The sequence below is a fragment of the Vulpes vulpes genome, chromosome X (genome assembly GCF_048418805.1).
Source record: "Vulpes vulpes isolate BD-2025 chromosome X, VulVul3, whole genome shotgun sequence".
NCBI lineage: Eukaryota > Metazoa > Chordata > Mammalia > Carnivora > Canidae > Vulpes > Vulpes vulpes.
In genome coordinates this window covers 51,735,280-51,763,250 of record NC_132796.1, presented here as the reverse complement: position 1 = coordinate 51,763,250, position 27,971 = coordinate 51,735,280, and the positions used below count along the sequence as shown (strand labels likewise).

The window sequence follows — 27,971 nt, the reverse complement described above, 5'->3', positions numbered from 1 at the left end:
CTCTTAGATGACAGAATAATCAACATTCTTTTCAAAGCTAAACTTTGTGAGAGGGGCATTTCCCTAACCTTTTAGTGAAGGACAAAGTGTTGAAAGAACAAATAAACACAAGTGAGTGAAGGCGGGGGGCAGAGGGAGGGAGAAATCTGGAGGGAGAGGGAGAGAGAGAGAATGGACAAGAGCAAGTTAGTTATAGGAGAGGAAAATTCTATTAAAAATGGAAATTAAGTGAACAACTCAATTTACCTCTTCGGGCATGTGCTTATTCACTGTGTCCAAGGAAATCTGTATTAAATGGCTTCTAAATCACTTTCAGTCAAAGTAAATGTTTAAGGCCTATGTGCATTCTCCTAATAATGGCCCATATTCAAGGTAGCAGTGCTAGGCAGTGATCTGAGTCCCTGCAAGAGACATTGGATTCTCTGAATTGTAGTATTTTTTTTTCTCTGAATTGTAATTACAGGGCTTCTTGCCTAGATACTTGTATTCTCTTGCCACTAGCAAGTGTGCTCTCTCAGTGCTCAGCCACTGGATAACACTACACCTGGGCACCATTCCCAACTACACACATGACCTACACTCTGGTACATAACTAGCCTACTTGGTGTTTCCCTAAACACACCATGTTTTTCATGCTTCTGGGAGATTTGAGTATGCTGTTCCCTTTGCTGGAATGTCCTTCCACTTCTTCCTCCCTTCATCCTTTAAAGTCCAGGTTAAATACTGTTTTTTTTCCTCCTGAGATGTGGTTCCTTACTCCCCCAGGGAGAACTACTTGTTCTTTCTCTATGCTTCCACAGCACACTGTTCATGCTTTTATGATAGCATTTTTTTCATATGGCACTGCAATTATTTGTGTGTACTTCCACTATTCCAGCTATACTAGGAGATTTTTGAGGTCAGGCACCACTTTTCTTTTCTTTTTTTTTTTTTTTAGGCACCACTTTTCTTTATCTCAGTATCTCTATTCCTGACAATTATAGAATGCTTTATTAGCTGTCTAGTGAATGAGTGAAAACAGAACAAAACAAAACAAAACAAAACTAGTAGCTGTAATTAGAAAGTGTTCCCAAGTCTACCTATTAAAAAGAGGTCATCCCTGGACTTGTTTAGGACCAGAAGGTGTCCATGTCAAAGCATGGTGAATTTTCTAGGTTTATTACAATTTCCATTTTAAAAAAGGATGTGACAAAAGTTAAAAACTACATGCTTGAAATGGTAATCAAAACAGGAATGGTACAAAAAAAAAAAAAAAAACCAGGAACAGCACTGGCACAAAAATAGATACAGAGATCAATAGAACAGAATAGAAAACCCAGAAATGAACCCACAATTATATGGCCAACTAATTTTTGACAAACCAGGAAAAAATATCCAATCAGAAAAAGACAGCCTTTTCAACAAATGGTGTTGCGAAACTGGACAGCAATATGCATAAGAATGAAACTGGACCACTTTCTTACACCATACACAAAAAATAAATTTAAAATCAATTGAAGACTTAAATGTGAGACCTGAAACCAGAAAAATCCTAGAATAGAACACAGGCAGTAACTTCTTTGACATTGGCCATAGCAACTTCTCTAGATATGTCTCCTGAGGCAAGGGTAATAAATTAAAAAATACACTATTGGAACTACATCAAAATAAAAAGCTTCTGCAAAGCATAGGAAACAATCAACAAAACTAAAAGGCAACCTAAAGAATGGGAGAAGATATTTGAAAATGACATATCTGATAAAGGGTTAGTATCCAAAATCTATCAAGTGCTTTTCAAAGTCAGTATCCTCAAAACAAATAATCCAATTAGAAAATGGGCAGAAGATATGAATAGACACATTTCCAAAGAAGACACACAGATAGCCAAGAGACACATGAAAGGATGCTCAACATCACTTATCAGGAAATGTAAATCAAAATGATAGTTAGATCATCTCGCACCTGTCAGAATGGCTAACATCAATAACACAAGAAACAACAGGTGTTGGCTGGCAAGGATGTGGAGTAAAAGGGAACCCTTTTGCACTGTTGGTGGGAATGCAAACTGGTGCCACCACTCTGGAAAACAGTATGGAGTTTCCTCAAAAAGTTAAAAATAGAACTATCCTACAATCCAGCAATTGCAGTACTAGATATTTACACAAAGGATACAAAAATGCTAATTCAAAGGAATACATGCACCCTGATGTTTATAGCAGCAGTATCTACAATAGCCAAATTATGGAAATAGCCCAAGTGCCCACTGGCTGATGAACTGAGAAATAAGATGTGGTGTATAGATACAATGGACTTTTGCTCAGCCATAAAAAAGAATGATATTTTGCCATTTGCAACAACATAGATGGAGGTAGAGAGTATTATGCTAAGTGAAATAAGTCAGTCAAAGAAAGACAAATACCATATGATTTCACTCATATGTGGAATTTAAGGGAAAAAAATAAGCAAATGGGAAGAGAGAGAGAGAGAGAGAGAGAGAGAGAGAGAGACACTAAGAAACAGACTCTTGGGCAGCCCAGGTGGCTCAGTGGTTTAGCGCCGCCTTCAGCCCAGGGTGTGATCCTGGAGACCCAGGATTGAGTCCCATGTCAGGTTTCCGGCATGGAGCCTGCTTCTCCCTCTGCCTGTGTCTCTGCCTCTCTGTCTGTCTGTCTCTCATAAATAATAAAAAAAGAAACAGACTCTTAACTATAGTCAATAAATTGATGGTTACCAGAGGGGAGGGGGCAGGAGGATGGGTTAAATAGGTGGTAGGGATTAAGGAGTGCACTTGTTGTGATGAACACTGGGTGATGTATGGGATTATTGAATCACTATATTGTACACCTGAAACTAATATAACACTGTTAACTAACTGGAATTAAAATACTTAAAAAACTAAAAATAAATGATCTATCAAGCCATTAAAAGATATGGAGTTACTTAAATATGTATTACTAAGTGAAAGAAGCCAATCTCAAAAGGCTACATACTGACATTTTGGAAAAGGCAACACTAAAAAGACAGTAGAAAGATCAGTGGTTGTGAGGGGCAAAACAGAAAGGCTTTTTAGGGCAGTGAAACTATTCTTTATAATACTGTAATCCATGGAAATCTATGTCGCTATACATTTGTCAAAACCCATAGAATGTACAGCACTAAAATGAAGCCGATATGTACTTTGAGTGATAATGATATATCAATGGATGTTCATCAATTATAACAAATGTACAAGATGGTGCAAGATGTTGATAGTGGGGGAGGCTGTCCACGTGTGGGGGCATAGAATATATGGGAATGCTCTGTACTTTCCCCTCAATTTTGTTGTGAACCTACAACTGCTCTAAAAAAAAACTATTAGAAAAAACCTACATGCTTAAAAATCAAATTTACTTTCTTAAATACATAATATCTTGGTGAATGCCCAGGCCCAACAGAGAAAGTTTTCCTCATTGACCCCAGGTCTCTGGCTGTTTTCCAACTTTGCTCAGATCAGGTCCTCAGGAGGCCAGGCCATTCCTCAGCTTCTTTACAACAGGGACATAGGTTTTCCATGTAGGCCATGGTACCTCAAGCCACCACAGTACCCTAGTGCTTAGAGGAGTGACAGGCAGCAGCTGAAGCCAGTCCCTTTGGCCTAATTTGGGATTGGTAATCTACTCTATAAAGCTCCAGAAATTTCTAACAGAATCATTTTACTTAAAGAACTTTATTTTTTAAAAGATCTTATTTGAGAGAGAGACAGAGGGAGAGAGAGAAAGCAGAGGCAGGGGGAGGGGCAGAGGAAGATGGAGAAGCAGACTTCCTGCTGAGTGGGGAGCCCATCTTGGGGCTCCATTCCAGGATCCTGGGATCATGACCAAAGCTGAAGGCAGACGTTTAAGCTACTGAGCCATCCAGACACCCCTACTTAAAGAATTTTAATGAAAAATCAGTAATTTCACTTCATTTTCTTTCCAGGTCAGAACACAGAAACAAATAGGTACTTACAACTGGTTTTGTAGTTTGTTTGTTTTTTAAGTCCTAAGGAGTGGACCATATTGCCTTATTATGTCTTTTGGAACTTATTCTGTCTTTGGGTTCTCCTCTTCAAGTATGCAAGTGCTTGTACAAGCTCTTGGGCCAGTCCTATTGCAAGTATATCAGAAACATACTGACCCAACAATGGCACAATGGATCTGCTCAACTAGAAGCTTCTTTGAAAGGACCAAAAGATCAGGGTATTCCTTCAGCTTTCTTTTTCCACCACAGAGAAAATGATACTGAAACTCTAAAGCAAGAAAAGCCTCCCTGGTACTGACACCTCTCAGAAGGTAGTCCCCACAAGCTGTCTTAGGACTTTGTATGTGATCACTGATTTGATAAAGGAGGGCAACGAAAGGAAAAAGAAGGATAGGGGGAAGGGTAGAGAATAATGAAGGAAAGAGATCTAAATATAATTGTACAAAAGAGGGAGCAAGAAAGAAAAATAAAAACAACTTTCATATGCTGCTAGAGAAGCAATTTCATGGATCATCACTGAAAAACAATCTCTTGTTTCATGGAAGCACAATACTCAAGGAAGCCATAGATGATTGAATAAAACAATGGACAACCAGCATTGCACTTGATCTTAGCCAAAAGGCCAAGAAGTGATGACAGCCAGCATTGAGAGAATATATAAAAATCCTACTCCCTTGTTTTTTTTTTCTTCTTATTTTAGGAAAGATATGACAGCAATTTTATATAATCAGGAGCTTAACTTACCCTTTTTCTTGTTTTTAACTGGACCTGTTAAAAAGAAAATGGAAAATTAAATCACTGGAAATTAATAGAAAGTGATTATTCTCCAAGACAGTCATAGGAGACACTCTCAAGACACTGCAGATTTTGAGGGAGCCTCACATCAAGGGTCAGGTCATTGGCAAGGTATCTCCCAACTATCAGACGTCCTCAGTCTGTTTCTGTTTTTTGACTGAAACATTTAAGAAGAATGTTAAAAGAAATATTCTCCCTTAGAAAACTCTTTCAGTCTCAGTCGTTGCAGTGAGAGAATGAGGACTTCTTCATAGGGATGAAATGCCCATAAACGCAGAACTCATCAACCTTAGGACGGCATTCCATTAATTCTGCGAGTCCTGAGATTGAAGAGTCATGCATTCAGGTGAAGAACTGATATAAAGTCTCTTGCATTGAAGCTAAATGGAAAAGAGGGTCATTTTCATAGAAGGAGCAGAAGCAGCAGCAGTTGACTTTTTAGTCACATATTGTGATTTAAATTGTTATTAAAACAGTGTGATCATAATACGTTCATATGGGTACCACATGCACTCCCACTGTAATTGACTATAAGTTAACAGACACTTTAAAATAAGCATCAACAGTTTCACTGACATGAAATCACAGGCATTTTCTTGGAAATTACTTCTAAAGAAAACAATTCTAATCAATTGAGGACACTCAGAAAACCCAATGCTTTTCTTATATGGTTAGGTGACAACCACTCCCCAGATACCCACAATTTAGGTATCTCCCACACATATCTCTCCCTCCTGGGGACCCACTTCTCTTCATTCTGTAGGTGGATTTGATTTTCTTTAGACATAGGTGTTTAAAATCTGTTCCAAACTCCCATGAAGAAAGACACTATGGGACATTAAACCATTGTCAATGCCCTCAGGAGCTTTACAAAAAGAACACCAAGCATTTGTATATTGTTTTATAACCTATGAAACCTACTTATTTCCATTTATCATCTCATCTTATCTTTACAACATGCCTAGAATGATTTTTGCCTGTAAGAGCAGGCTCTATCAGAGGCAGGCTCAATCTGAAGTCAACAAAGTGTCTAATCTGGAGGGCTTCCAGTATTGCCATCAGAGTTTGCATACGTCCCTTGAAAACCAAGGACTGTGTAGACTTCCCTTGCAAAATATTTTCATTTTCATAGTTTCTCTGCTAAATTTCATGTGTAACAGTAGGTATTATTATGTGCATGGGATGTTTTAGGTTGGGTTTAGCAACCTGCCACACTCAAGGTCATAAATCTCCATTCTTTTATCCTTGTTTTTCCTCCTTTTTTCTCCCCTCACCCCTTTGTCTTCTTTCTTTGCTGCGTATTCTTTATGTTTTTAATGGCATTGAGAGCTCTTGATAACGTGCATGGAGATTCTGGCAAGGAAGCAGAGCTGCACAAATACTACTCGCTAAGAGGGAGCAACTCAACATGAGAAAGGCCACCTCTTTGAACAAAAAAGCTATTTGAGGAAGAGTTTATACAGAAAGGCCCAGCCCCATCAGCCAGCTACCAGCCAGCTAGTCAGCCACCTCAGTCTGGCAGAGCAGAGGGATGGTAGCCAGTGCAGCAACACTACACTCATAAACAAGTTGTGCTGGTCCTGGATAAGTTTCTGACCATTCCAGCTGCCTTAAAGGATTAGCACTGTTACATCATACTTCAAGCAGGTTTTGAGAAAATCAACCATCACCAACAACCAGTCTTCACCAAGCATGCCTATGGAAGGTAGCAAGGTAAATAATGAAACATAACTCTATCCTAAATGAACTTGCAGTTGCATACAAAAATATTAAAGAGGGTGAGACTTAAGGAATTATACTGGCTACTTGAGGAAAAAAACAAAACAAACCCAAACTTCCTGGAGAAAGTTTGACCTAAATCAACAACTGAAAAGAGGGATAGGGAAGTTAAAAAAAATTTTTTGAACTTCTATTGTGTTTATACCAGGAACCAACTCATTGTATATATATATATAGATGCATGCATACATACTTACATAAAAAGGGGAAGCAAAAAGGAAAAATTTATTTTTTAAACAAAACCTTTCATTTTTTTCAGTGAATTTTTATTTTTAATTGAGGTGTAGTTGACACACAATGTTACATTAGTTTCAGGTGATTCAACATAGTGATTCAACAATTCTCTATTATGTTATGTTATGGTCACCCCAAGTGTTACTACCATCTGTCCCCATATATCGTTATTACAATATCATTGACTATATTCCCTATGCTGTATCTTTTACCCCCATGACTTAGTTATTCCATAAATGAAGTCTGTGTCTCCCACTCTCCTTCACCTATTCTGCCTATCTCCCTACCCCTCTCCCCTCTGGCAACTTTCACTTGTTTTCTGTATTTATAGCTCTGATTCTGCTTTTTATTTATTTGTTTACTCATTTGTTTTATTTTTTAGGTCCCACATGTAAGTGAGATCATATGGTATTTATTTTTCTTTCTCTGACTTATTTCACCTAGCATTTATACCTTTTAGGTCCATCAATGTCGTCACAACTTGCAGGATCTCATTTTTTTCTGGCTGAGTAATATTCCATCGTATATATACACACACATCTTCTTTACCCATATCATCTATGGATGTACACTTGGGCTGCTTCCATATCTTGGCTACTATAAATAATGCTGCAATAAGCATAGGGGTTTTTGAATTTTTTTTCATTTACTTTGGGTACTACCCAGTAGTAGAATTACTGGATTGTATGCTATTTCTATTTTTAAATTTTCTGAGGAAACTCTACTGTTTTCCATAGTGGTTGCATCAATTTACGTTCCCACCAACAGAGTACAGGTCTCTCACCTCTTTCCCAAATGCCATTTGTTGAAGAGAATATCTTGCAGTTTAAAAATTTTTTCATCACTATATTTTGACATTTTAATTATAATTTGTCTTGGGTGGATCTGCTTTTGTTGATTTTGTTAGGGTTCTCACTGCCTCCTGGACCTAGATATCTGTTTCCTTCCCCAGATTAGGGAAGTTTTCAGCTAGTATCTCTTCAAATATATTTTCTGCCCACCTTTCTCTCTCTTCTTCTTCTGGCACTCCTATGATGCAAATATTACTATGTTTGATGGAGTCACTGAGTTCCCTAAGTCTACTTTTATTATTTATAATTATTTTTCTTTTTTCTAGCTTGATTATGTCCATTAGTCTGTCTTCTAGATCTTTACTTCATTTCTCCTTCTTCCAGCCTGCTGTTCATTCCATCAAGCGTGTTTCTCATTTTGTTTATTGACCCCTTTATCTCTGTTATTTTTTATCTCTGTATTATGGGTCCCACTGATGTCCTCTACTCTTTTCTCAAGTCCAGTGAGTATCTTTATGATCATTATTGTAAATTATCTATTGAGCATGTACTTATATCTTTTTCACTTAGATCTCTGGCTGTGGCCTTGTCTTTCATTTGGACAAATTCCTAAGTCTTCTCATTTTGTCTAGGTCGCTCTGCCTGCTTCTGCATGTTAGGAAAGTCAGCTATTTTCCTACTGTTGACAGTAATGGCCTTATTAAGAAGAAGACTTGTAGTACCTCATGGTGCAGTCTCCCCTGTTCCCCAGGGCCCAGCACTACAGGGAGTGTCTTCAATGTGTGCTGCATGTGCTCAGCAGTTGTGTCTTGGCTGCTTTACCCATCAGGGCAGTCATGTGCAAGAGGATATCCTTGCCTGTTGTGGGCAACGTTTGGTCCCTGGCCTGAATATGGTGAGTTTTAACTAGGTGTCTTAACTAGGTGGTCTACTTGTGAAATGAGACCTGTAACCACTGCTTCTGGAACTGAGGTCCTGAAAAACTCCTGGGTCAGGAGACATTGTGTTGGCAGGGGTTTGGGCTGGTCTTCTGGGGGAGACTTCCATTCTGGGACTGAAGCAAGAGTGTCTAGGAAGGGTGTTTCACCAGAGCATGAGGGTTGGTGTTTGGTGTAAGCAACTTAAATAGAGTATCAGTTCTGCCCTGATTCCTGCAGGTGGCTCTTGTGTTTATGCTGAGGGGTGAGGGAGGGAAACGGTGCCTGCCAGTTCCTTTGTTCCTGAAGGGTATCTCCATTAATGCTGCCTCCTTGGGACGTGCTCTGGGATGAGCAAATAACCTCCCAACTGTGTGCCCTAGGTGCTTTCAGGTTGCTGTTTCCACACTGTATATCTGCAGGCTATTTGCCCTGACTTCTCTCCAAGAGTAGCTCCAATGCCTCTGGGCTCTCTATGAGCAAGCGCACTAACCTTTAGCACCCCAGGCTTTAAGCCCCACCCGTTGCAATAACTCACAAAATTTGGGCCTTTTCACTTTCCAAGCCAATTGCTATGGGGATTTATTTTCGTGGTTTTATTATTTTTTAAAAGATTTTATTTATTTATTCATGAGAGACACAGAAAGAGAGAGGCAGAGACATAGGCAGAGGGAGAAGCAGGCTCCCTTGCAGGAAGCCTGATGTGGGACTTGATCCTGGGACTCCAGGATCACGCCCTGAGCCAAAAGCAGACGCTTAACCCCTGAGCTACCCAGGAGTCCCAAAATAAGTGTTCGTGGTTTTATTTTTTTTAAAGATTTTATTTATTTAGGGGATTCATTTTCTCCTTGCATTCCCCTGTATGTTAGTTTGTCTCTTGCCCTTCTTCGCATCTGTGGCTCCCTCCCCACTGCAGCGGCCAAGATCTATTTCTCTCCCAAACTATGTCTCTGAGCTTCCTACCTTCTTCAATGTTGCCTCTTTTCTACCTTTACTTGTAGAGTGAAAAAGAAAAATAAAAATTTTAATTAGCTCTTTATCTCATACTGTATATTAAAATCTATACCAAATTAACTAAATATTTAAATGTTAAAAAAGAAAATCATAAAATAACTAGAAAAATATGAAAAAGTACCTTTATAATGCTTGTGTATCCATATTAAAAATGATAATGTAGAAATACAGTTACTGACAGAAAAAAGTTATTAAACATTTTTATTTTGCAAAAATACATATACATATGCCTAAAAATTTTCTAGATATGCATTAAAATGTTAATACTGGTTATTTGTGGGTAGTTTAATAAGCTGTTTTTTCAAACAAGACACAACTATATGCTGCCCATAAGAGACTCACTTCAGATTTACAGACACAGACTGGGAGTGAATGGATGGGGAAAAAACACCATACAAGTGAAAGAAAAAAAATCCAGGATACTAATGTTTATATCAGACACAACAGACTTAAAAAAAAAAAGTAGCAAGAGGCAGAGAAGGGCACTACATAAGGATAAAGGGATCAATATAATAATTGTAAATATCTATTCACCCAACATAGGAACCTCTAAAATGCAGAAAGCAAATATTAACAGACATAAAGGAAGAAATTGACACCAATACAATGATAATAGGGGACTTAATACCCACTTACGTCAATGGATAGATCATCAGATAGGAAATCAACAAGGAAATATTGGCTTTGAATGACACCTTAGAACAGATGGACCTAACAGATATGCACAGAATATTCTATCCAAAAACAGCAGAATACTAATTCTTCTCAAGTGCACATGGTGCTTTCTCTAGAATAAATTACATATTATCCCACAAAACAGGTCTCAATAACTTTAAGTGACTGAAATCACATCAGGCATCTTTTCCAATGACAATGGTATAAAACTATAAATCAATTACAAGAAAAAAACTTGAAAAAACACAAATACCTGGAAGCTAAACAACAAATGGGTCAATGAAATCAAAGAGGAAATAAAAAACACCTGGAGGCAAATGAAGATGAAAACACAATAGTGTAGAGTCTTTGGGAGACAGCAAAAGAAGTTCTAAGAGAGAACTCTACAATACAGGCCTACTTCAAGAAACAAGAAAAATGTCAAATAAACAACCTAACCTTACACCTAAAGGAGCTAGAAAAAAATAATTAACAAAGTCCAAAGCCAGTAGAAGAAAGGAAATAAATATTAGAACAGAAATAAATGAAATAAACACTTAAAAATAGTATAAAAGAGGAGTGAAACCAAGAGCTGGTTTTTTGAAAAGATAAACAAAATTGACATAACTTTAGCCAGACTCATCAAGGAAAAAGAGGACTCAAATAAGTAAAATAAAAAATGAAAGATGAGAAATAACAACCAACACTACAAAACAGAATTATAAGACAATATTATGAAAAGTTATATACCAAAAATATAGACAACCTAGAAGAAATGGATAAATTCCTAAAAATATATAATCTTCCAAAACTGAAGAGGAAAAAATAAAAAATTTGAACAGACCAACTATTAGTAATGAAATTGAATCGGTAATCAAAAAATTCCTAACAAACAAAAGTCCAGGACCAGGTGGATTCACAGGTGAATTCTGTGAAACATTTAAAGAAGAGGAAAGACAGTCTTTTCAATAAATGATGTTGGGAAAACTAGACAGCTGCATGCAAAAGGATGAAACTGGACTTCTTTCTTACACCACACACAAAAATAAACTTGAAATGCACATGGCCAACAAGCACATGAGAAAATGATCCGCATCACTTGCCATCAGGGAAATACAAATCAAAACCACAATGAGATACCACCTCACACCAGTGAGAATGGGGAAAATTAACAAGACAGGAAACAACCAATGTTATAGAGGATGTGGAGAAAGGGGAACCCTCTTGCACTGTTGGTGGGAATGTGACCTGGTACAGCCACTCTGGAAAACTGTGTGGAGGTTCTTCAAAGAGTTAAAAATAGAACTACCGGGATCCCTGGGTGGCGCAGCGGTTTGGCGCCTGCCTTTGGCCCAGGGCGCGATCCTGGAGACCCGGGATCGAATCCCACGTCGGGCTCCCGGTGCATGGAGCCTGCTTCTCCCTCTGCCTGCTTCTCCCTCTGCCTGTGTCTCTGCCTCTCTCTCTCTCTGACTATCATAAATAAATAAAAATTAAAAAAAAAAAAAGAACTACCCTATGACCCAGCAATTGCACTACTGGGGATTTACCCCAAAGATACAGATGCAGTGAAATGCCGGGACACCTGCACCCCAATGTTTATAGCAGCAATGTCTACAATAGCCCAACTGTGGGAAGGAGCCTTGATGTCCACTGACAGATGAATGGATAAAGAAGATGTGGTGTATATATACAATAGAATATTAAATGATCATGAGATAGAGTACCAAGAGCAAAAGGGGCTAAAAGCCAGTCCTTCTTCTTCAACTTGTGTCACAGAAGGGCTATCAGAGAGCTTCTACTCAGTGGATATTTGGCTTATCCCTTGGAAAAAAATGAGGATGGAAAGGTATAGACAAGATTGTCATTAGACTGTATTATATTTCTCACAAATGCTAGTGAGTACGGACGGCATCTTTCTTTCTTGTTCTAATGTAGCTCACCATGGCTAGTAAGTAGTTCTTATGAGTTTTAACATGGACCTCTAAGTCCTGGCTCTATATCCACCATCCCATTTCTTTCACTCGAGACCACTGTAGTTTTCCAGCTTTTAGAGAGAAAATGCCAGGGAGCCAGAACTATCCCATGTTAGGTATAAGCATCTTGACCCAGAACAAAAGCAGCAACTTCTATTGAGTTCTATATCCTTTTAGATATATTTATTATATTTAGATATATTGATTTATTTTCTGTATGTACTTCAGAACGCTTTTTATACCTACTCAGAGCACTACCACTGTCACACGTCTGTTTCTGTAGTAACAGGCTATATTTCTATGTCACTCCAATTCCCTCTATTTGTAATCATCATGCTTTTTTGCAGGCAAAACCCACAAATGCATCAGAGTGGGACAGACAGCTGTCCAGTCCAAGATTGCTTCAGTTTTACAACTGAAATTTGACAGGTTTTGATCAATGTGAATGTGGAAAAGGGGTCTTGTAACAGCATCGGGGTCATGGAGGCCAGCAGCAGTCCTAACCAGATTCTAGTCCTGACTGAACTACAAACTGATGATATGGCAAGTGACACTTTTCTTCTGGTTCTTCATCTTCTAAATTAGGGAACATTTTGATTTTGTTTTTTATTCGAGGCCTAAAGTTCTGATGAAGATAAATAATGTAATAACTATAGCTAATATTTATTGAACATATATGAGCTATGCACTGCAGTAGTTGCTTTACATATCTCATTTAGGTCGTAAAACAATCCAGCAAAGTAATCTTTATTATTATTATTTTATAGATAAAGAGATGTATTAAATAAATTGCACAAGGTCATTCAACCTGTGGGTATTTTAAGATAAGCTGAAACTTCAGAATGATTCATATTATTCTAGATCTGTTTTTAAAAATTTAAAAATAAATGTGTATATTTCCCATTTCTGGTTTGACATGTCAACAGCTTGAAAGTCATCACTCCCATATTACTAACAAAAGCTGAAAAAACTTGAAATCAACTCTTGGATCCATCAAAGAATTGAGGTCACAAGGCAAACTGCTGTTCTGATGGATACAGAAAATCACAGCTCACGAGGAGAAGAAGCCTGGAACTGGAGCCAGTATCAGTAAGAACACTTTAAAATTGTAATTGACAGATTGCTATGGGCTCAGTGTGAACTAACTTAAAAGCTAAAAACCTCAAGGGAGTCCAGTCTTAGGTGGGTCCCCACACTTTCATAAGTTTTACCTTCAAGAGACCTACCAGATTCTCACTGTGAAGGAGAAAATTTCCCTTGTGTTTATGGCAAAGTGAGAGGAAAAGTAGCCATTTTGAAATGTACCCAGATTTCTCTATTCTCTTTAACAAGGACTTCCCTCAAGAAAAATTATCATATCAGAATCTAATTGACTGAGTTTTATCAGATACTAACTGACCTGGGGAACAGGAAATATCCAGCTCAGACACACTAAAAGATTGGGACATAATCATAGGACTACAAAATACTTCCCCTCCACTTATATTTTACCACCTTATCAACAGAGCTTCTATATAGTACCAGTGGATTATAAATTAAAAACCCTGCAAGTTTTAGACCATATATAAGGAGTTTCTAGGGACAACTAAAGACAAGAGGAGACTAGAACAAAAAAATAAAAGAGGTAATTTTAGCCTCTGATGCTACAGCTATAGCAAACAGTAAACACAGCTGAACTCCTAGTCAGATAAACATAAAGTATTACATTATAGGCCTATGTACCTCTGTAACTTTTACCTAGTACATTATGTATGGCTTTCAGTCAAAATTTAAAAGGTATACCAGAAGGTAAAAAAAAATAGTTTGGGGATGCCTGGGTAGCTCAGCGGTTGAGTGTCTGCCTTCAGCCCAGGGCATGATCCTGGAGTTCTGGGATTGAGTCCCACTTTGGGCTCCCTGCATGGAGCCTGCTTCTTCCTTTGCCTATGTTTCTGCCTCTCTCTCTCTATGTCTCTCATGAAAAAATAAATAAAAATCTTAAAAAAAATAGTCTGAGGAGACAAACCAAGCATCAGAACCAGATTCAGATATGGCAGAGATTTTGGAATTATTAGACCTGGAATTTAAAATAGCTATGATAAATATGCTAAAGGTGTTAATGAAAGACTGGGCAACGTGCAATAAAGAATGGAATGTAAGCAGAGAGATGAAAACTCTAAGAAAAAATAAAAAAGAAATGCTAACCCACATAAATATAGTCAACTGATCTTTGACAAGGAACAAAGACAATATAATAGGATAAAGAAATGTTTTCAATAAATGGTGCTGGAACCGCTGGACATTGACATATGAAAAAGTGAACATAGACACAGACCTTTCACTAATCACAAAAAATAACTCAAAATGGATCACGGACATAAATTTAAAATGCAAAACTATTAAACCCCTAGAGGATAATATAAGAGAAAAATCTAGATGACTTTGAGTATTATGATGACTTTTTAGATACAGGATCATGATCCATGAAAGAAATAATTGATACGCTAGAATTAATTAAAATTAAAAACTTCTGCTCTCTGAAAGACAATGTCAAGACAGTGTCAAGAATACAAGCCATATAGACTGGGAGAAAATATTTGTGGAAAAAACATCTGGTAAAAGACTGTTTTCCAAAATATACAAAGAGCTCTTAAGTCTCCACAATAAGAAAACAACACAATTTTAAAAATTGGGCCAAAACCTTTAAAAGACATCTCACCAAAGAAGATATACAGATAGCAGGCAAACATATGAAAAGATACTTCACATAATTTGTCATTAGGAAAATACAAATTAAGACAACAATGAGAAAAAACTACACATCTATTAGAATGGTCAAAATCTGGAACACTGACAATACCAAGTGCTGCTGAGAATGTAGTGCAGCAAGAACACTCATTAACTGCTGGGGGGAATGCAAAATGGTGCAACCACTTTGGAAGACAGTTTGGTATTTTCTTATAAAACTAAACATACTCTATATGATATAGCAGTAGGGATCAATGGTTTCTAGAAATTGGGGGTGAGGGAATAAATAGATGGAGCACAGGATTTTCAGGTCAGTATGATATAATGATGGATACCTATCATTATACACTTTTCCAAACCCATAGAATGTACGAAAGGAGTGTAAACTATGAACTGGGTGATTGTGTCAATGAAGATTCAAAAATTGTAAGAAATGTACCACTCTGGTGGGGGATTATTAACAATGGGGGGAAGGCTTTTCATCGGTGGGGGCAAGTATATCTGGGAAAACTCTACTTTCCTTTTAATCTTGCTGTGAACATAAAAATGTTCTTAAAAAGTAGATGAAAGTAAGAAAAAAATATTAACAATAAGAAACACTGAAACTAAGAGCTGGTTCTTTAAAAAAGATAAATGAACCTGACAAACTTTTAGCTAGACTCATCAAGAAGAAAAGAGATAACTCAAATAAAATCAGAAAAGAAAGAGAAATGTTACAACGGATACCACAGAAATACAAAGGATCATAAAACACTACTATGTACAATTATATACCAATAATTTGGACAAATTAGAGGAAGTGGATAAATTCCTAAAATATACAACCTACTGAGACTGAATCATGTTAAGTAGAAAATCTGAGCAGACCAATTACTAGTAAGGAGATTGAATCCATAATAAAAAAAACTCTCAACAAATAGAAGTCCAGGATCAGACAGCTTCACTGGTGAATTCTACCAAATACTCAAAGAATTAATACCATCAAATTCTTCTAAGAAATAGAGGAGGGAAATCTTCCAAACTTATTTTATGAAGTCAGTATTACCCTGATTCTAAAACCAGTCAAGGGTACCACAGGAAAAGAAAATTATGTGACAATATCCATTTTATAATTAAAAAAAGTTTTAAAGAAGATTTAATTTATTTATTCATGAAAGACACAGAAAGAGAGGTAGAGACATAGGCAGAAGGAGAAGCAGGCTACTTGCAGGGAGCCTGATGAGGGACTCAATCTTTGGACCCTGGGATCATGACCTGAGCTGAAGGCAGACACAACTGCTGAGCCACCCAGGCGTCCTGACAATATCCTTGATGAACACAGATACAAAGGTCTTCAACAAAATATAAGCAAACCAAATTTTACAATACATTAAAACGATCATATGCAACGATCAAGTGGGATTTATTCTAGGGGTGTAGGGATGGTTCAACATCTGCAGATCAGTTAATGTGATACACCACATTAACAATGAAAGATGAAAATGATAAGATCATCCCAATAGATGCAGAAAAAGCATTTGACACAATTCAACATCCATTTATGATAAAACTCTGAACAAAGCAAATATGGAGGGAATGTACCTCAACATAATAAAGCCATATATGACAAGCCCACAGTTGACAGTTTTTCTTCTAAGATCAAGAACAATACAAAGATCCCCACACTCACCACCTTTACTCAACAGAGTATTAGAAGTCCTAGTTAGAGCAATTATGCAAGAAAAAGAAATAAAAAGCATCTAAACTGGAAAGGAAGAAATAAAACTCACTATTTGCAGTTGATATGATATTATATATCACAACCCTAAAGACTACTAAAAAAACTTTTAGAATTAATAAACAAATTCAGGGGACGCCTGGGTGGCTCAGCAGTTGAGCACCTGCCTTCGGCCCAGGGTGTGATCCCAGAGCTCCAGGATCGAGTCCCACATCGGGCTCCCTGCATGGAGCCTGCTTCTTCCTCTGCCCGTGTCTCTGTCTCTCTCTTTCTCTCTGTGGCTCACGAATAAAATAAATAAAATCTTAAAAAAAAATCAGTAAAGTTGCAGGATATAAAATCAATACAGAAAAATCTGTTACATTTCTATACATTAATGATGAATTATTATCTGAAAGAGAAATTAAGAAAACAATCATTGCACCAAAAACCATAAGATATATAGTAATAAACCTAACCAAAGACCTATATATATTGAAAACTAGAAGACATTAATGAAAAAATGGAAAAAACCAAAAAATTAAATGGAAAGATACCATGTTCATGTATTAGAAGAATTAATTGTTAAAATACTCATATTATCCAAGTAATATACAGTTTCAATGAAACCCCTATAAAACTTCCAATGGTATTTTACACAGAAATAGAACAAACAATCCTAAAATTTGTCTGGAACCATAAAGGACCCTAAACAGCCAAAGAAATCTTGAAAAAGAAGAACAAAGCTTGAAGCATAATGCTCCCTGATTTCAAACTATATCACAAAGTTTTAGTTATTAAAATGGTATATCAGCATAAAAACAGACATATAGATGAATGGAACAGAATAAAGAGCCAGGAAATAAATCCATACCTATATATTGTCAAATAATTTACAACAAAAGAGTGAAGAATATACAATGGGGAAAGGATAGTCTCTCCAATAAATGTTGTTTGGAAAATTGGATATCCATATGCATAAGAATGAAACTGGACCCCTCTCTTACACCATAATAAAAAATTACCTCAAAATGGATTTAAGAATTGAATGTAAGACCTGAAATCATAAAACTTCTAGAAGAAAAGATGGGTGGTAAGCTCCTTGACATAGGGCTTGGCAAAGATTTTTTGAATTTGACATCAGAAGCAAAAATAACAAAAATAACAAACAAGTGGGATTACATCAAACTAAAAATCTGCATAACAAAGGAAACCACTGACAAAATGAAAAGCAACCTACTTAACGGGTGAAAATATTTGCAAATCATTTATCTGATAAGGGGTAAATGTTTTTGTTTGTTTTGTTTTGTTTTAATTCAGAGAGAGAGAGAGGCAGAGACACAGGCAGAGGGAGAAACAGGCTCCACGCAGGGAGCCCAATGTGGGACTCGATCCCTGGGAGCCAGGATTACACCCCAGGCTGCAGGCGGCGCTAAACCACTGCGACACCGGGGCTGCCGGTGGTAAATGTTTAAAATATATAAAGAACTTTTACAACTTTTACAACTCAATAGCAAAAAATGCCCTCAAACAAGCCAATTAAAAAATGGGTGGAAGATCTGAATAGACATTTTAAAAATTTTATTTATTTATTCAACAGAGAGAGAAGCAGCAACATAGGCAGAGGGAGAAGCAGGCTCACTGCAGGAAGTCTAATGTGGAACTCAATCCCGGGACTCTGGGATCATCCCCTGAGCCGAAGGTGGACGCTCAATTGCTGAGCCACCCAGGCATCCCCTGAATAGACATTTTTTCAAAGACATACAGATGGCCAACAGACATATGGAAAGATGCTTTACATCATTAATCATCAGTGAAAGGCAAATCAAAATCAGAGTGAGATTATTACCTCACACTTGTTAGAATGGTTTTATCAAAAAGACAAAAAAATTGGGGTGCTTGGGTGGTTCAATTGTTTAAATATCTGACTCTTTTTTAAAAGATTTTATTTATTTATTCATGAGAGACAGAAAGAGAGAGAGAGAGAGAAAGAGAGAGAGAGGCAGAGACACAGGCAGAGGGAGAAGCAGGCTTCATGCAGGGAGCCTGATGTGGGACTCGATCCGGGGGCTCCAGGATCAGGCCCTGGGCTGAAGGTGGTGCTAAACCACTGAGCCACCTGGGCTGCCCCTACTTAGTTATTTTAGAAAGAGAGTGAGAGTGGGGAGGAGGGGCAGAAGATGAGGGAGAGAGAGGTTCCAAATAGACTCCATGCTGGTCACAGAGCCTGATGCAGGGCTCCATCTTAATCTTTATTTATTTATTTTAACTTTTATTTATTTACGATAGCCACACACACACACACACACACACACACACACACACACACAGAGGCAGAGACACAGGCAGAGGGAGAAGCAGGCTCCATGCACCGGGAGGCCGACGTGGGACTCGATCCCGGGTCTCCAGGATCGCGCCCTGGGCCAAAGGCAGGCGCTAAACCGCTGTGCCACCCAGGGATCCCCTGCAGGGCTCCATCTTAAGACCCTGAGTTTATGACCTGAACTGAGACCAAGAGTCAGACACTTAATTGACTGTGCCGCCCATAATGCACCCCATAAATGTCTATTTCAAACTCTAGGGCAACCACTAAAAAAATCTTTTTTTTTTTTTAGAAAAAAATCTTTAAAGGAGTATACTTGATATGCTTTAAAAAGAAGAGAAAATGGAATCATATAAAATGTTTAATTAAAATCAGAGAAGTCAGAAAAGGAGAAGACAAGGAAACAAAGGAAAAGGGCAATGAATAGTAAGCAAGTGTAGTAGATATATACAAATACAGTTACAAATATAGTAGAAATTGATTCAACTATATCAATAATCACTTAAATGTGAATGTTCTAAATACATGTTAAAAGATACAAACTGTCACAGCAGACAAAAAAGACTCCAAGAAACAACTACATGTTGTTTATAAGAAACATACTTTAAAGACTCAGGTAGGTTAAAAGTAAAGGGATGGAGAAAAATAAACCATGCTAATCATAATCAAAAGAAAGCTATATTTATATCATATATACATAGGTGTATATACCTATGTGTGTGTGCGTGTGTGTGTGTGTGTATACCTAAAAATATATATTTCAAACAAAGCTGACTTTAGAACAAGGAAAAATGATCAGAGATAAAGAGGGGGTATTACACAATGACAAATTGGCCAATTCTCCAAGAAAATAGCAATCCTTGATGTGTATGTGCCTAACAACAGAGTGTCAAAAATATGAGCCAAAAACCAATGAATCCACTATTATAGTTAGACTTCAACATCCCTCAATTAGTAATTGAAATATCCAGCAGGCAGAAAATCAGTAGGGATACAGTTGAGCTGAAGAGAACTATAATATACTAGATCTAATTGACATTTATAGAATACTTGATCCAACAATACAGTCTTCTCAAGTTCACATAGAAGATTCACCAGGAAACATTCTTTGTTGTAAAACACACCTTAAAAAATTTAAAAGCATAGATATCATAAAAACTATGTTCTCACATGACAATGGAATTAAACTAGAAATAAATAATGAAAAGATAGGGGAAAACATATTAGAACAAGAGAAAGCTAAATTTTGGAAAATATCTAAGCTTCTACCTTACTTAGGAAATTAGAAAAAGAAGTGCAAATTAAATTCAAAGTAGGTGGAGAAGAAATAATAAAAATAAAAGCAAAAGAAAATGACATTGAAAACAGGAAAGCAATAGAAAAAAATCAAAGAAACCAAAAAGTGGTTCTTTGTAAAGATCAATAAAACTGATAAAATTCTACCCAGGCTAACCAAGAAAGGGAGAGATAAGACACAAATTACTAGTATTAGAAATACTACTACTGGGGCACCTGAGTTGCTCAGTGGTTGAGTGTCTGCCGTTGGCTCAGGTTGTGATCCTGGGGTCCTTGGATTAGGATCCCTGTAGGGAACCTGCTTCTCCTTCTGCCTATGTTTCTGCCTCTCTCTCTGTCTCTCATGAATAAATAAATGAAATCTTAAAAAAAATAGTAATATGGATATTAAAAGAATAATAAAATAATATTATGAACAACTCTATGCCCACAAATTTGATAACTTAGATGAAATTGGCTAATTCACTGTAAGTCACAACCTATTAAAATTCACAGAACACATATAATTTGAATACATAATATATAAATGATTATCTATCTATGAGAAATTGATTCAACAGTTAGTAATGTTCTTTTTTTTTTTTTTTGTTAGTAATGCTCTAAAACAGAAGGAAACAGGCTCAGATAGTTTCACTGGTGAATTTTACCAAAATGTTAAGGGAAAAATTATACCAATTTTCTGCAACTTGCTCCAGAGAATAGAAGCAGATGGAATACGTCCTAACTCATTACATGAGGTTAACATTACACTAGTACCAAACCCAAAGACATTACAAGAAAAAAACCTACAGACCAACATCTCTTTTTTTTCAATTAAATGACACTAGTAAATTTCATTTATTAAGGAGGAAAAAGTGAAATAAAATTAGGAAAACATTTATATATAAATTTTGAAGAACTCAAATTTTTGAGTAATAGTCCATTGTGTGATTATACCAAAATTTGTTTATCCATTTTCATCTTCTTTTAGATTTAAATTCAAGTTAGTTAACATATAGTCTGGTATTGGTTTGAAGAATAGAATTTAGTGATTCATCACTTAATATAACACCCAGTGTTCATCCCAACAAGTGCCTTCCTTAATGCCCATCACCCTTTTAGCCCATTCCCCCACCCATCTCCCATTCAACAATGCTCAGGTTGTTCTCTTAACTATAGAGTCTCTTATAGTTTGCATCCTTCTCTGTTTTTATTTTATTTTTCCTTCCCTTCCCCTATGTTCATTTGTTTTGTTTCTTAAATTCCACATAGGAGTGAAATCATATATTTGCCTTTCTCTGACTTACTTTGCTTAGGATAATCCACTATAGTTCCATCCACAATGGACCAACATCTCTTTTGAAAACAGATGTAAAACTCCACAACAAAATATTAGCAAGTCAGATCCAACAATGTATCAAAAGATTTATACACCACAACCAAATGAGATGTATTCATGGTATGCAAAGGCTGAGTCAACATTAAAAAATGAATTAACTTAATCCTTCACACATCAACAGGCTACAGAATAAAAATCAAATGATCATATCAATAGATAAAAAAATAATTTGACAAAATCCAACATCCATGCATGCTAAAAAGTTTCATCAAATTAGGAACAGAAGGAAACTTCATCAATTTGATAAAGTCTATAAAAAAATATACTGCTAATGTTACACTTAATGGTGAGAAGTAGATACCTTTCTTCTAAGACTGAAAACAAGGCAAAGATATCCCCTCTCACCACTCCTATTCAACATCACACTGGAACACTTAGCTAATGCAATAAGACAAGAAAAGGAAAGGAAGGGTATACATAATTGGAAGGAAGGAATAAAACTGTTTTTATTGCAGATAACATGATTTTTATGGAAAAAGTCCAGAATTGACCAAAGTCCAGAAGCTTCTGGAACTAATAAGCAAATATAATAAAACTGTGGGATACAAGCCCGATATATAATAGTCAATTGCTAGCAATGACTATATACTAGCAATGAATTCCAACTGGAACTTGAAATAAAAAACCAACACTATTTGCATTACCATAAAAAAAGAGAAATATTTAAGTATACATCAAATAAAATATGTACAAAATCTACTTGGAGAAAACTATAAAACTCTGATGAGAGAAATCAAAGTCTAAATAAATAGAAGGATATTCCAATCTTATTAAGATGTCATTTTCCCCCCAACTTGATCTATAGATTCAATGCAATGCCAGTGAAAATCCGAGCAAGTTACTTTGTGAATATAACAAAACTGATTCTAAAGTTTATATGTAAAGGAAAAAGATTCAGAATATCCAGCACAATATGAAGAATAAGAACAAAATTGGAAGGCTGACACTAGACTTAGCATAAAGCTATAGTAATGTAAACATTGTGGTACTAGTGGAGTAATAGACAGATAAATGGATCAGAATATAAAGACCAGAAAAAGATTGAAACAAATATATTCAACTGATCTTTGACAAAGGAGCAAAGGCAATTCAATGGAGGAAGGATAAATTTTTCAACAAACGGTCCTGGAACAACTGGACATCCACATATGAAAAAAATGAATCTAGACACTGACCTTATATCACACACAAAAATGAGCTCAAAGTAGATCAGAAATGCTAAAACTCCCAGAAGATAGCATAGGATAAAATTTAGTTGCCAAACTCATTGGGTTTGGCAATGGGTTTCTAGGTAGCAATCTAAAAACACAAACCAGGCAGCCCGGGTGGCTCAGCGGTTTCGCGCCGCCTTCAGCCCAGGGCCTGATGCTGGAGACCGGGGATCGAGTCCCACATCGGGCGTCCTGCATGGATCCTCCTTCTCCCTCTGCCTGTGTCTCTATCTCTGTGTGTGTGTGTGTCTCTCTCTGTCTCTCATGAATAAATAAATAAAATCTTTAAAAAAAACCCACAAAGCATGAAAGAAAAAAAGTGGATAAATTGGATTAAAATTAAAAACTTCTGCATTGAGAACACTGTTAAGTGAACCAAAATACAAGCCACAGAATGGGAGAAAATATGTGCAAAACACATATCTGATAAAGGACTTGTACCGAAAATAGATAAAGAATTTGTAAAGTTCAACAATCAGAAACAAAAAATCCAATTAAAACACAAATAATTCCAATCAAAATTTTAAAACAACATGGGGTGCCTGGGTGGGTCAGTTGGTTAACCCTCTGACTCTTTTTTTTTTTTTTTTTGGTTAAAGATTTATTTATTTATTTATTCATGAGAGACACATAGAGAGAGGCAGAGACATAGGCGGAGGGATAAGTAGGCTCCCTAACGGGGAGCCTGATATGGGACTCCATCCCAGGACGCCGGGATCCTGTTCTAAGCCAAAGGCTCAACCACTGAGCCACCCAGGTGTTCCAGCATCTCTTCATAATCTCAGGGATGTGAAATTGAGCCCCGCATCAGGCTCTGCACTGCGTGTGGAGCCTGCTTAAGATTCTCTGTCTCTCCATCTACTCCTTCCCACTCCCTCCCTAAAAAACAACAACAACTGCACTCCCCCAGGGAAAAGCGGACGTAGGGAGAGCACAGGACAGTGAGGACTCTCCTGCCACTGGGTGCCCACAAACTGTGCAGATCAGCGCATCCATGCTGCCCCAGGAACATCTAGGCCAGTGAGGACTGGGAGACTGTGTTAGTTGCTAGTGGGGAGTTGACTGCAGGGCTGGAAATCTGGCAGCTGACATTGTTGTTGTTCCTCCTTGTTCCTGGGAGGGGCGGGGCCGCCAGGGAACAGAGGCCTCTTGGGGTAAACAGCTGCCACTGAAATCAACTCCCAGCAGGGGGCAGGACATCTCCCCCAGGTACACACACCTGAGAATCAGCACAGCAGGTCCCTTCCCCAGAAGACCAGATGCAAGGACAGGGGAAGAGCAAGTTCTTGACCAAGCAGTGCTGGAAAGCTCCAGGGAAAGTCAAGGGATTTACAGTATATAGAACTAGAGAGTACCCCTCCTTTTTCCAGTACAACTCGTTTTAATATCAGACTGTAAATTTCCAATTTTTTTCTCTTTCCCCACCTTAACTATTTTACCACCTCTTCATCCTTAAGTTTCTTCCATTTTGACTTTCATATTTCTACAATTATAGGTCTTGGATATATTTTCCACTTCTAGATTCCCTTCAACATACTCAACTTAATTTTGGGAGATATACAAGATATGTTTGTGCATTGTGTGTGTGTGTGTGTTTTTTGTTTCCTCTGCCTCATTTTGTTCTACAATGGCAGAAGTTAATACCTTCTAAAACATGACCAGCATGCACCCAGAACTAAGTGGTATACCATGCTGGTTCATTCTGTGAGACTCCTCATTCCCATTCTGCCCCCCCCCCCTTTTATCTCATTTATGTTTTGGTGGTCAATGTTGGGGCTTTCTACAAGTATTTCTGGTTTATATAAATTTGGGACTGAGCATCTTCTAACATACAGAAGTTAATATACTCAGATACACCCTGTAGGAACCCCTCAGGTAGATGACATTCTCCCTCCACTACAAGTTAATCACCATGACCACCTCCCAGTACCCCCCTTTTTTCTTCTCTTTTTTCTTTTTTTTCCTCTTTAATTTTTTCTCTTCTTTTTTTCCTCTTTTCTTTTTTGGTTTCTTGACCTTATTTTTTTACTACTTTGTTTTAAAATTTGTTTTTCACTTTAGTGATCCTTTTTATTTTGTTCTGATCTTTGTTTTCAATTTCTGGTCACTGACCTTGTCAGAATCATCTAGGGTGAAATTTACTTAGGTCGTGATTAATATTCTTGACTCATTCCATTCATACAGCCACTCTGCACTGAGTAAAATAACTAGAAGGAAGAACTCACCACAAAAGAATCAGAAACAGTACTCTGTACCACAGAGTTACAGAATTTGGATTACAATTTGATGTCAGAAAGCCAATTCAGAAGCACTATTATAAAGCTACTGGTGGCTCTGGAAAAAAGCAAAAAGGAATAAAGAGACTTCATGACTGCCAAATTTAGATCTAATCGGGCTGAAATTAAAAATTAATTAAATGAGATGCAATCCAAACTGGAAGTCCGAACGAAGAGGGTTAATGAGGTAGAAGAGAGTAAGTGACATAGAAGACAAGTTGATGGCAAGGAAGGAAGTGAGGAAAAAAGAGAAAAACAATTAAAAGACCGTGAGGAAAGGTTAAGGGAAATAAATGATAGCCTCAGAAGGAAAATTGTATTTATAATTGGGTTTCCAGAGAGCACCAAGAGGGACAGAGGGCCAGAAAACATATGTGAACAAATCATAGCTGAGAAGTTCCCTAATTTCGGGAGGGAAACAGGCATTCAGATCCAGGAGATAGAGAGGTTCCTCCACCCAAAAATCAATAAAAACCATTCAACACCTTGAAATTTAATAGTGAAACTTGCAAATTCCAAAGATAAAGAGAAAATCTTTAAAGCAGCGAAAGACAAGAGATCACTAACTTATATAGGAAGAAATATTAGATTAACAGCAGACCTCTCCACAAAGACCTGGCAGGCCACAAAGGACTGGCAGGATATATTCAGGGACTTAATGAGAAGAATATGCAGTCAGGAATACTTTACCCAGCAAGGCTCTCATTCAGAATAGAAGGAGAGATAAAGAGCTTCCAAGATAGGCAGAAACTGAAAAAATATGTAGCCACTAATCAGCTCTACAAAAAACATTAAGGGAGACACTCTAAAAGAAAGAGGATGCCCAAAGAAATAATCCACAAAAACAGGGACTGAATAGGTATTACAATGATGCTAAACACATATCTTTCAATAGTTACTCTGAACGTGAATGGGCTAAATGATCCCATCAAAAGATGCAGGGTTTCAGACTGGATAAAAAAGCAAGAACCATCTATTTGCTGTCTACAAGAGACTCATTTTAGACCTAAGGACACCTAAAGCCTGAAAAGGAAAGGGTGGAGAACCATTTACCATTCAAATGGTCCTCCAAAGAATGCTGTGGTAGCAATCCTCATATCAGATAAAGTTTATCCCAAAGACTGTAGTAAGAGATGAAGAGGGACACTATATCATACTTAAAGGGTCTATCCAGCAAGAGGACCTAATAATCATGATTATGCCCCTGATGTGGGAGCTGCCAAGTATATCAATCAATTAATAATCAAAGTAAAGACATACTTAGATAATAATACACTAATACTGGGAGACTTCAACTTGGCAATTTCTGCAAATGACATATTTTCTAAGCACAATATCATGAAATAAACAACGGCCTTAAATGATACACTGGGCCAGATGGATTAAAGATATAGGGAAAAATTTGCGTCTGAACGCAACTGGATACACCTTCTTCTCAAGTGCACATGGAACTTTCTCCAGAATAGATCACATATCAAGTCACAAATCAGACCTCAAGATATACAAAATGACTGAAATCATACCATGCACCTTCTCTGACCACAACAGTATGAATTTAGAAATCAACTGTAAGAAACAATTTGGAAAGACCACACTACATGGAAGTTAAACAACATGCTACTAAAGAATGAATGGGTCAACCAGGAAATCAAAGAAGAAATAAAAAATACATGGAAACAAATGAAAATGAAAACACAATGGTCCAAAACCTTTGGGATGCAATGAAAGCAGTCCAAAGAAAGAAGTATACAACAATACAGGCTTCTGAAGAAGCAAGAAATGTCTCAAATTAAAACATAACCTTACACATAAAGGAGCTAGAAAAAGAACAACAAATAAAGCCTAAAGCCAGCAGAAGGAGGGAAATCATAAAGATTTGAGCAGAAATAAGTGATATAGAAACTTAAAAAAAGCAGAACAGGTTAATAAAACCAGGATCTAGTTCTTTGAAAGTATTAAAAAATTGATAAACTCCTAGCCAGACTTATCAAAATGAAAAGAGAAAGAATCTAAATAAATAAAATAAAAAATGAGAGGGGAGATATAACCAACAACACAGAAATATAAACAATTCTAAGAAAATATTATGAAAAATGATATGACAGCAAACTGGATTATCTGCAAGGAATGGAAAAATTCATAGAAACACCATTTGCTTCAACGTGGATGGAACTGGAGGGTATTATGCTGAGTGAAATAAGTCAACGGAGAAGGACAAACATTATATGTTATCATTCATTTGCGGAATACAAATAATAGTGAAAGGGAATAGAAGGGAAGGGAGAAGAAATGGGTAGGAAATATCAGAAAGGGAGACAGAACATAAAGACTCCTAACTCTGGGAAACGAAGTAGGGGTGGTGGAAGGGGAGGAGGGCGGGGGGTGGTGGTGAATGAGTAACCGGCACTGAGGGGCACACTTGACGGGCTGAGCAATGGGTGTTATTCTGTATGTTGGCAAATTGAACACCAATAAAAAATAAATTTATTATTAAAAAAAGAAACATAAACTTCGAAAACTGAAAATAGAAGAAATAGAAAACATGAACAGACTGATAACCAGCAAAGAAAAAAAACCAAAAACACTCCCAACAAACAGAAGTCCAGAACCAGATGGCTTCACAGGTAAATTCTACCAAACATTTAAAGAAGACTTAATAGCTATTCTCAAAAGAGAACTACAGGTCAATATCCTTAATGAACATGGATGCAAAAATTCTCAATAAAATACTAGCAAACCAAATACATTAAAAAAATAATTCACTTTGATCACGGGGAATTTTTCCCTGGGTTCCAAGTGTGGTTTAATATTCATAAATCAACCAATGTGATATACCATATTAATAAAAGTAAGGATAAAAACCATATGATCATTTCAATAGATGCAGAAAATGTATTTGACAAAGTACATCCATTCATAACAAAAG

The 27,971-nt window shown here is 37.0% G+C and overlaps 1 protein-coding gene across 7 annotated transcripts in view; it reads right to left on the bottom strand.

Moving 5' to 3' along the window:
- EDA (ectodysplasin A) overlaps positions 1-27,971 on the bottom strand; it is a 426,386-nt gene that overhangs the window by 14,987 nt on the left and 383,428 nt on the right. For all 7 annotated transcript variants that reach the window (XM_072744258.1, XM_072744260.1, XM_072744263.1 and 4 more), the window contains exon 3: positions 4,723-4,746. In XM_072744258.1, the coding sequence (XP_072600359.1) occupies positions 4,723-4,746 (24 nt within the window). The remainder of the gene's footprint in view (positions 1-4,722; positions 4,747-27,971) is intronic.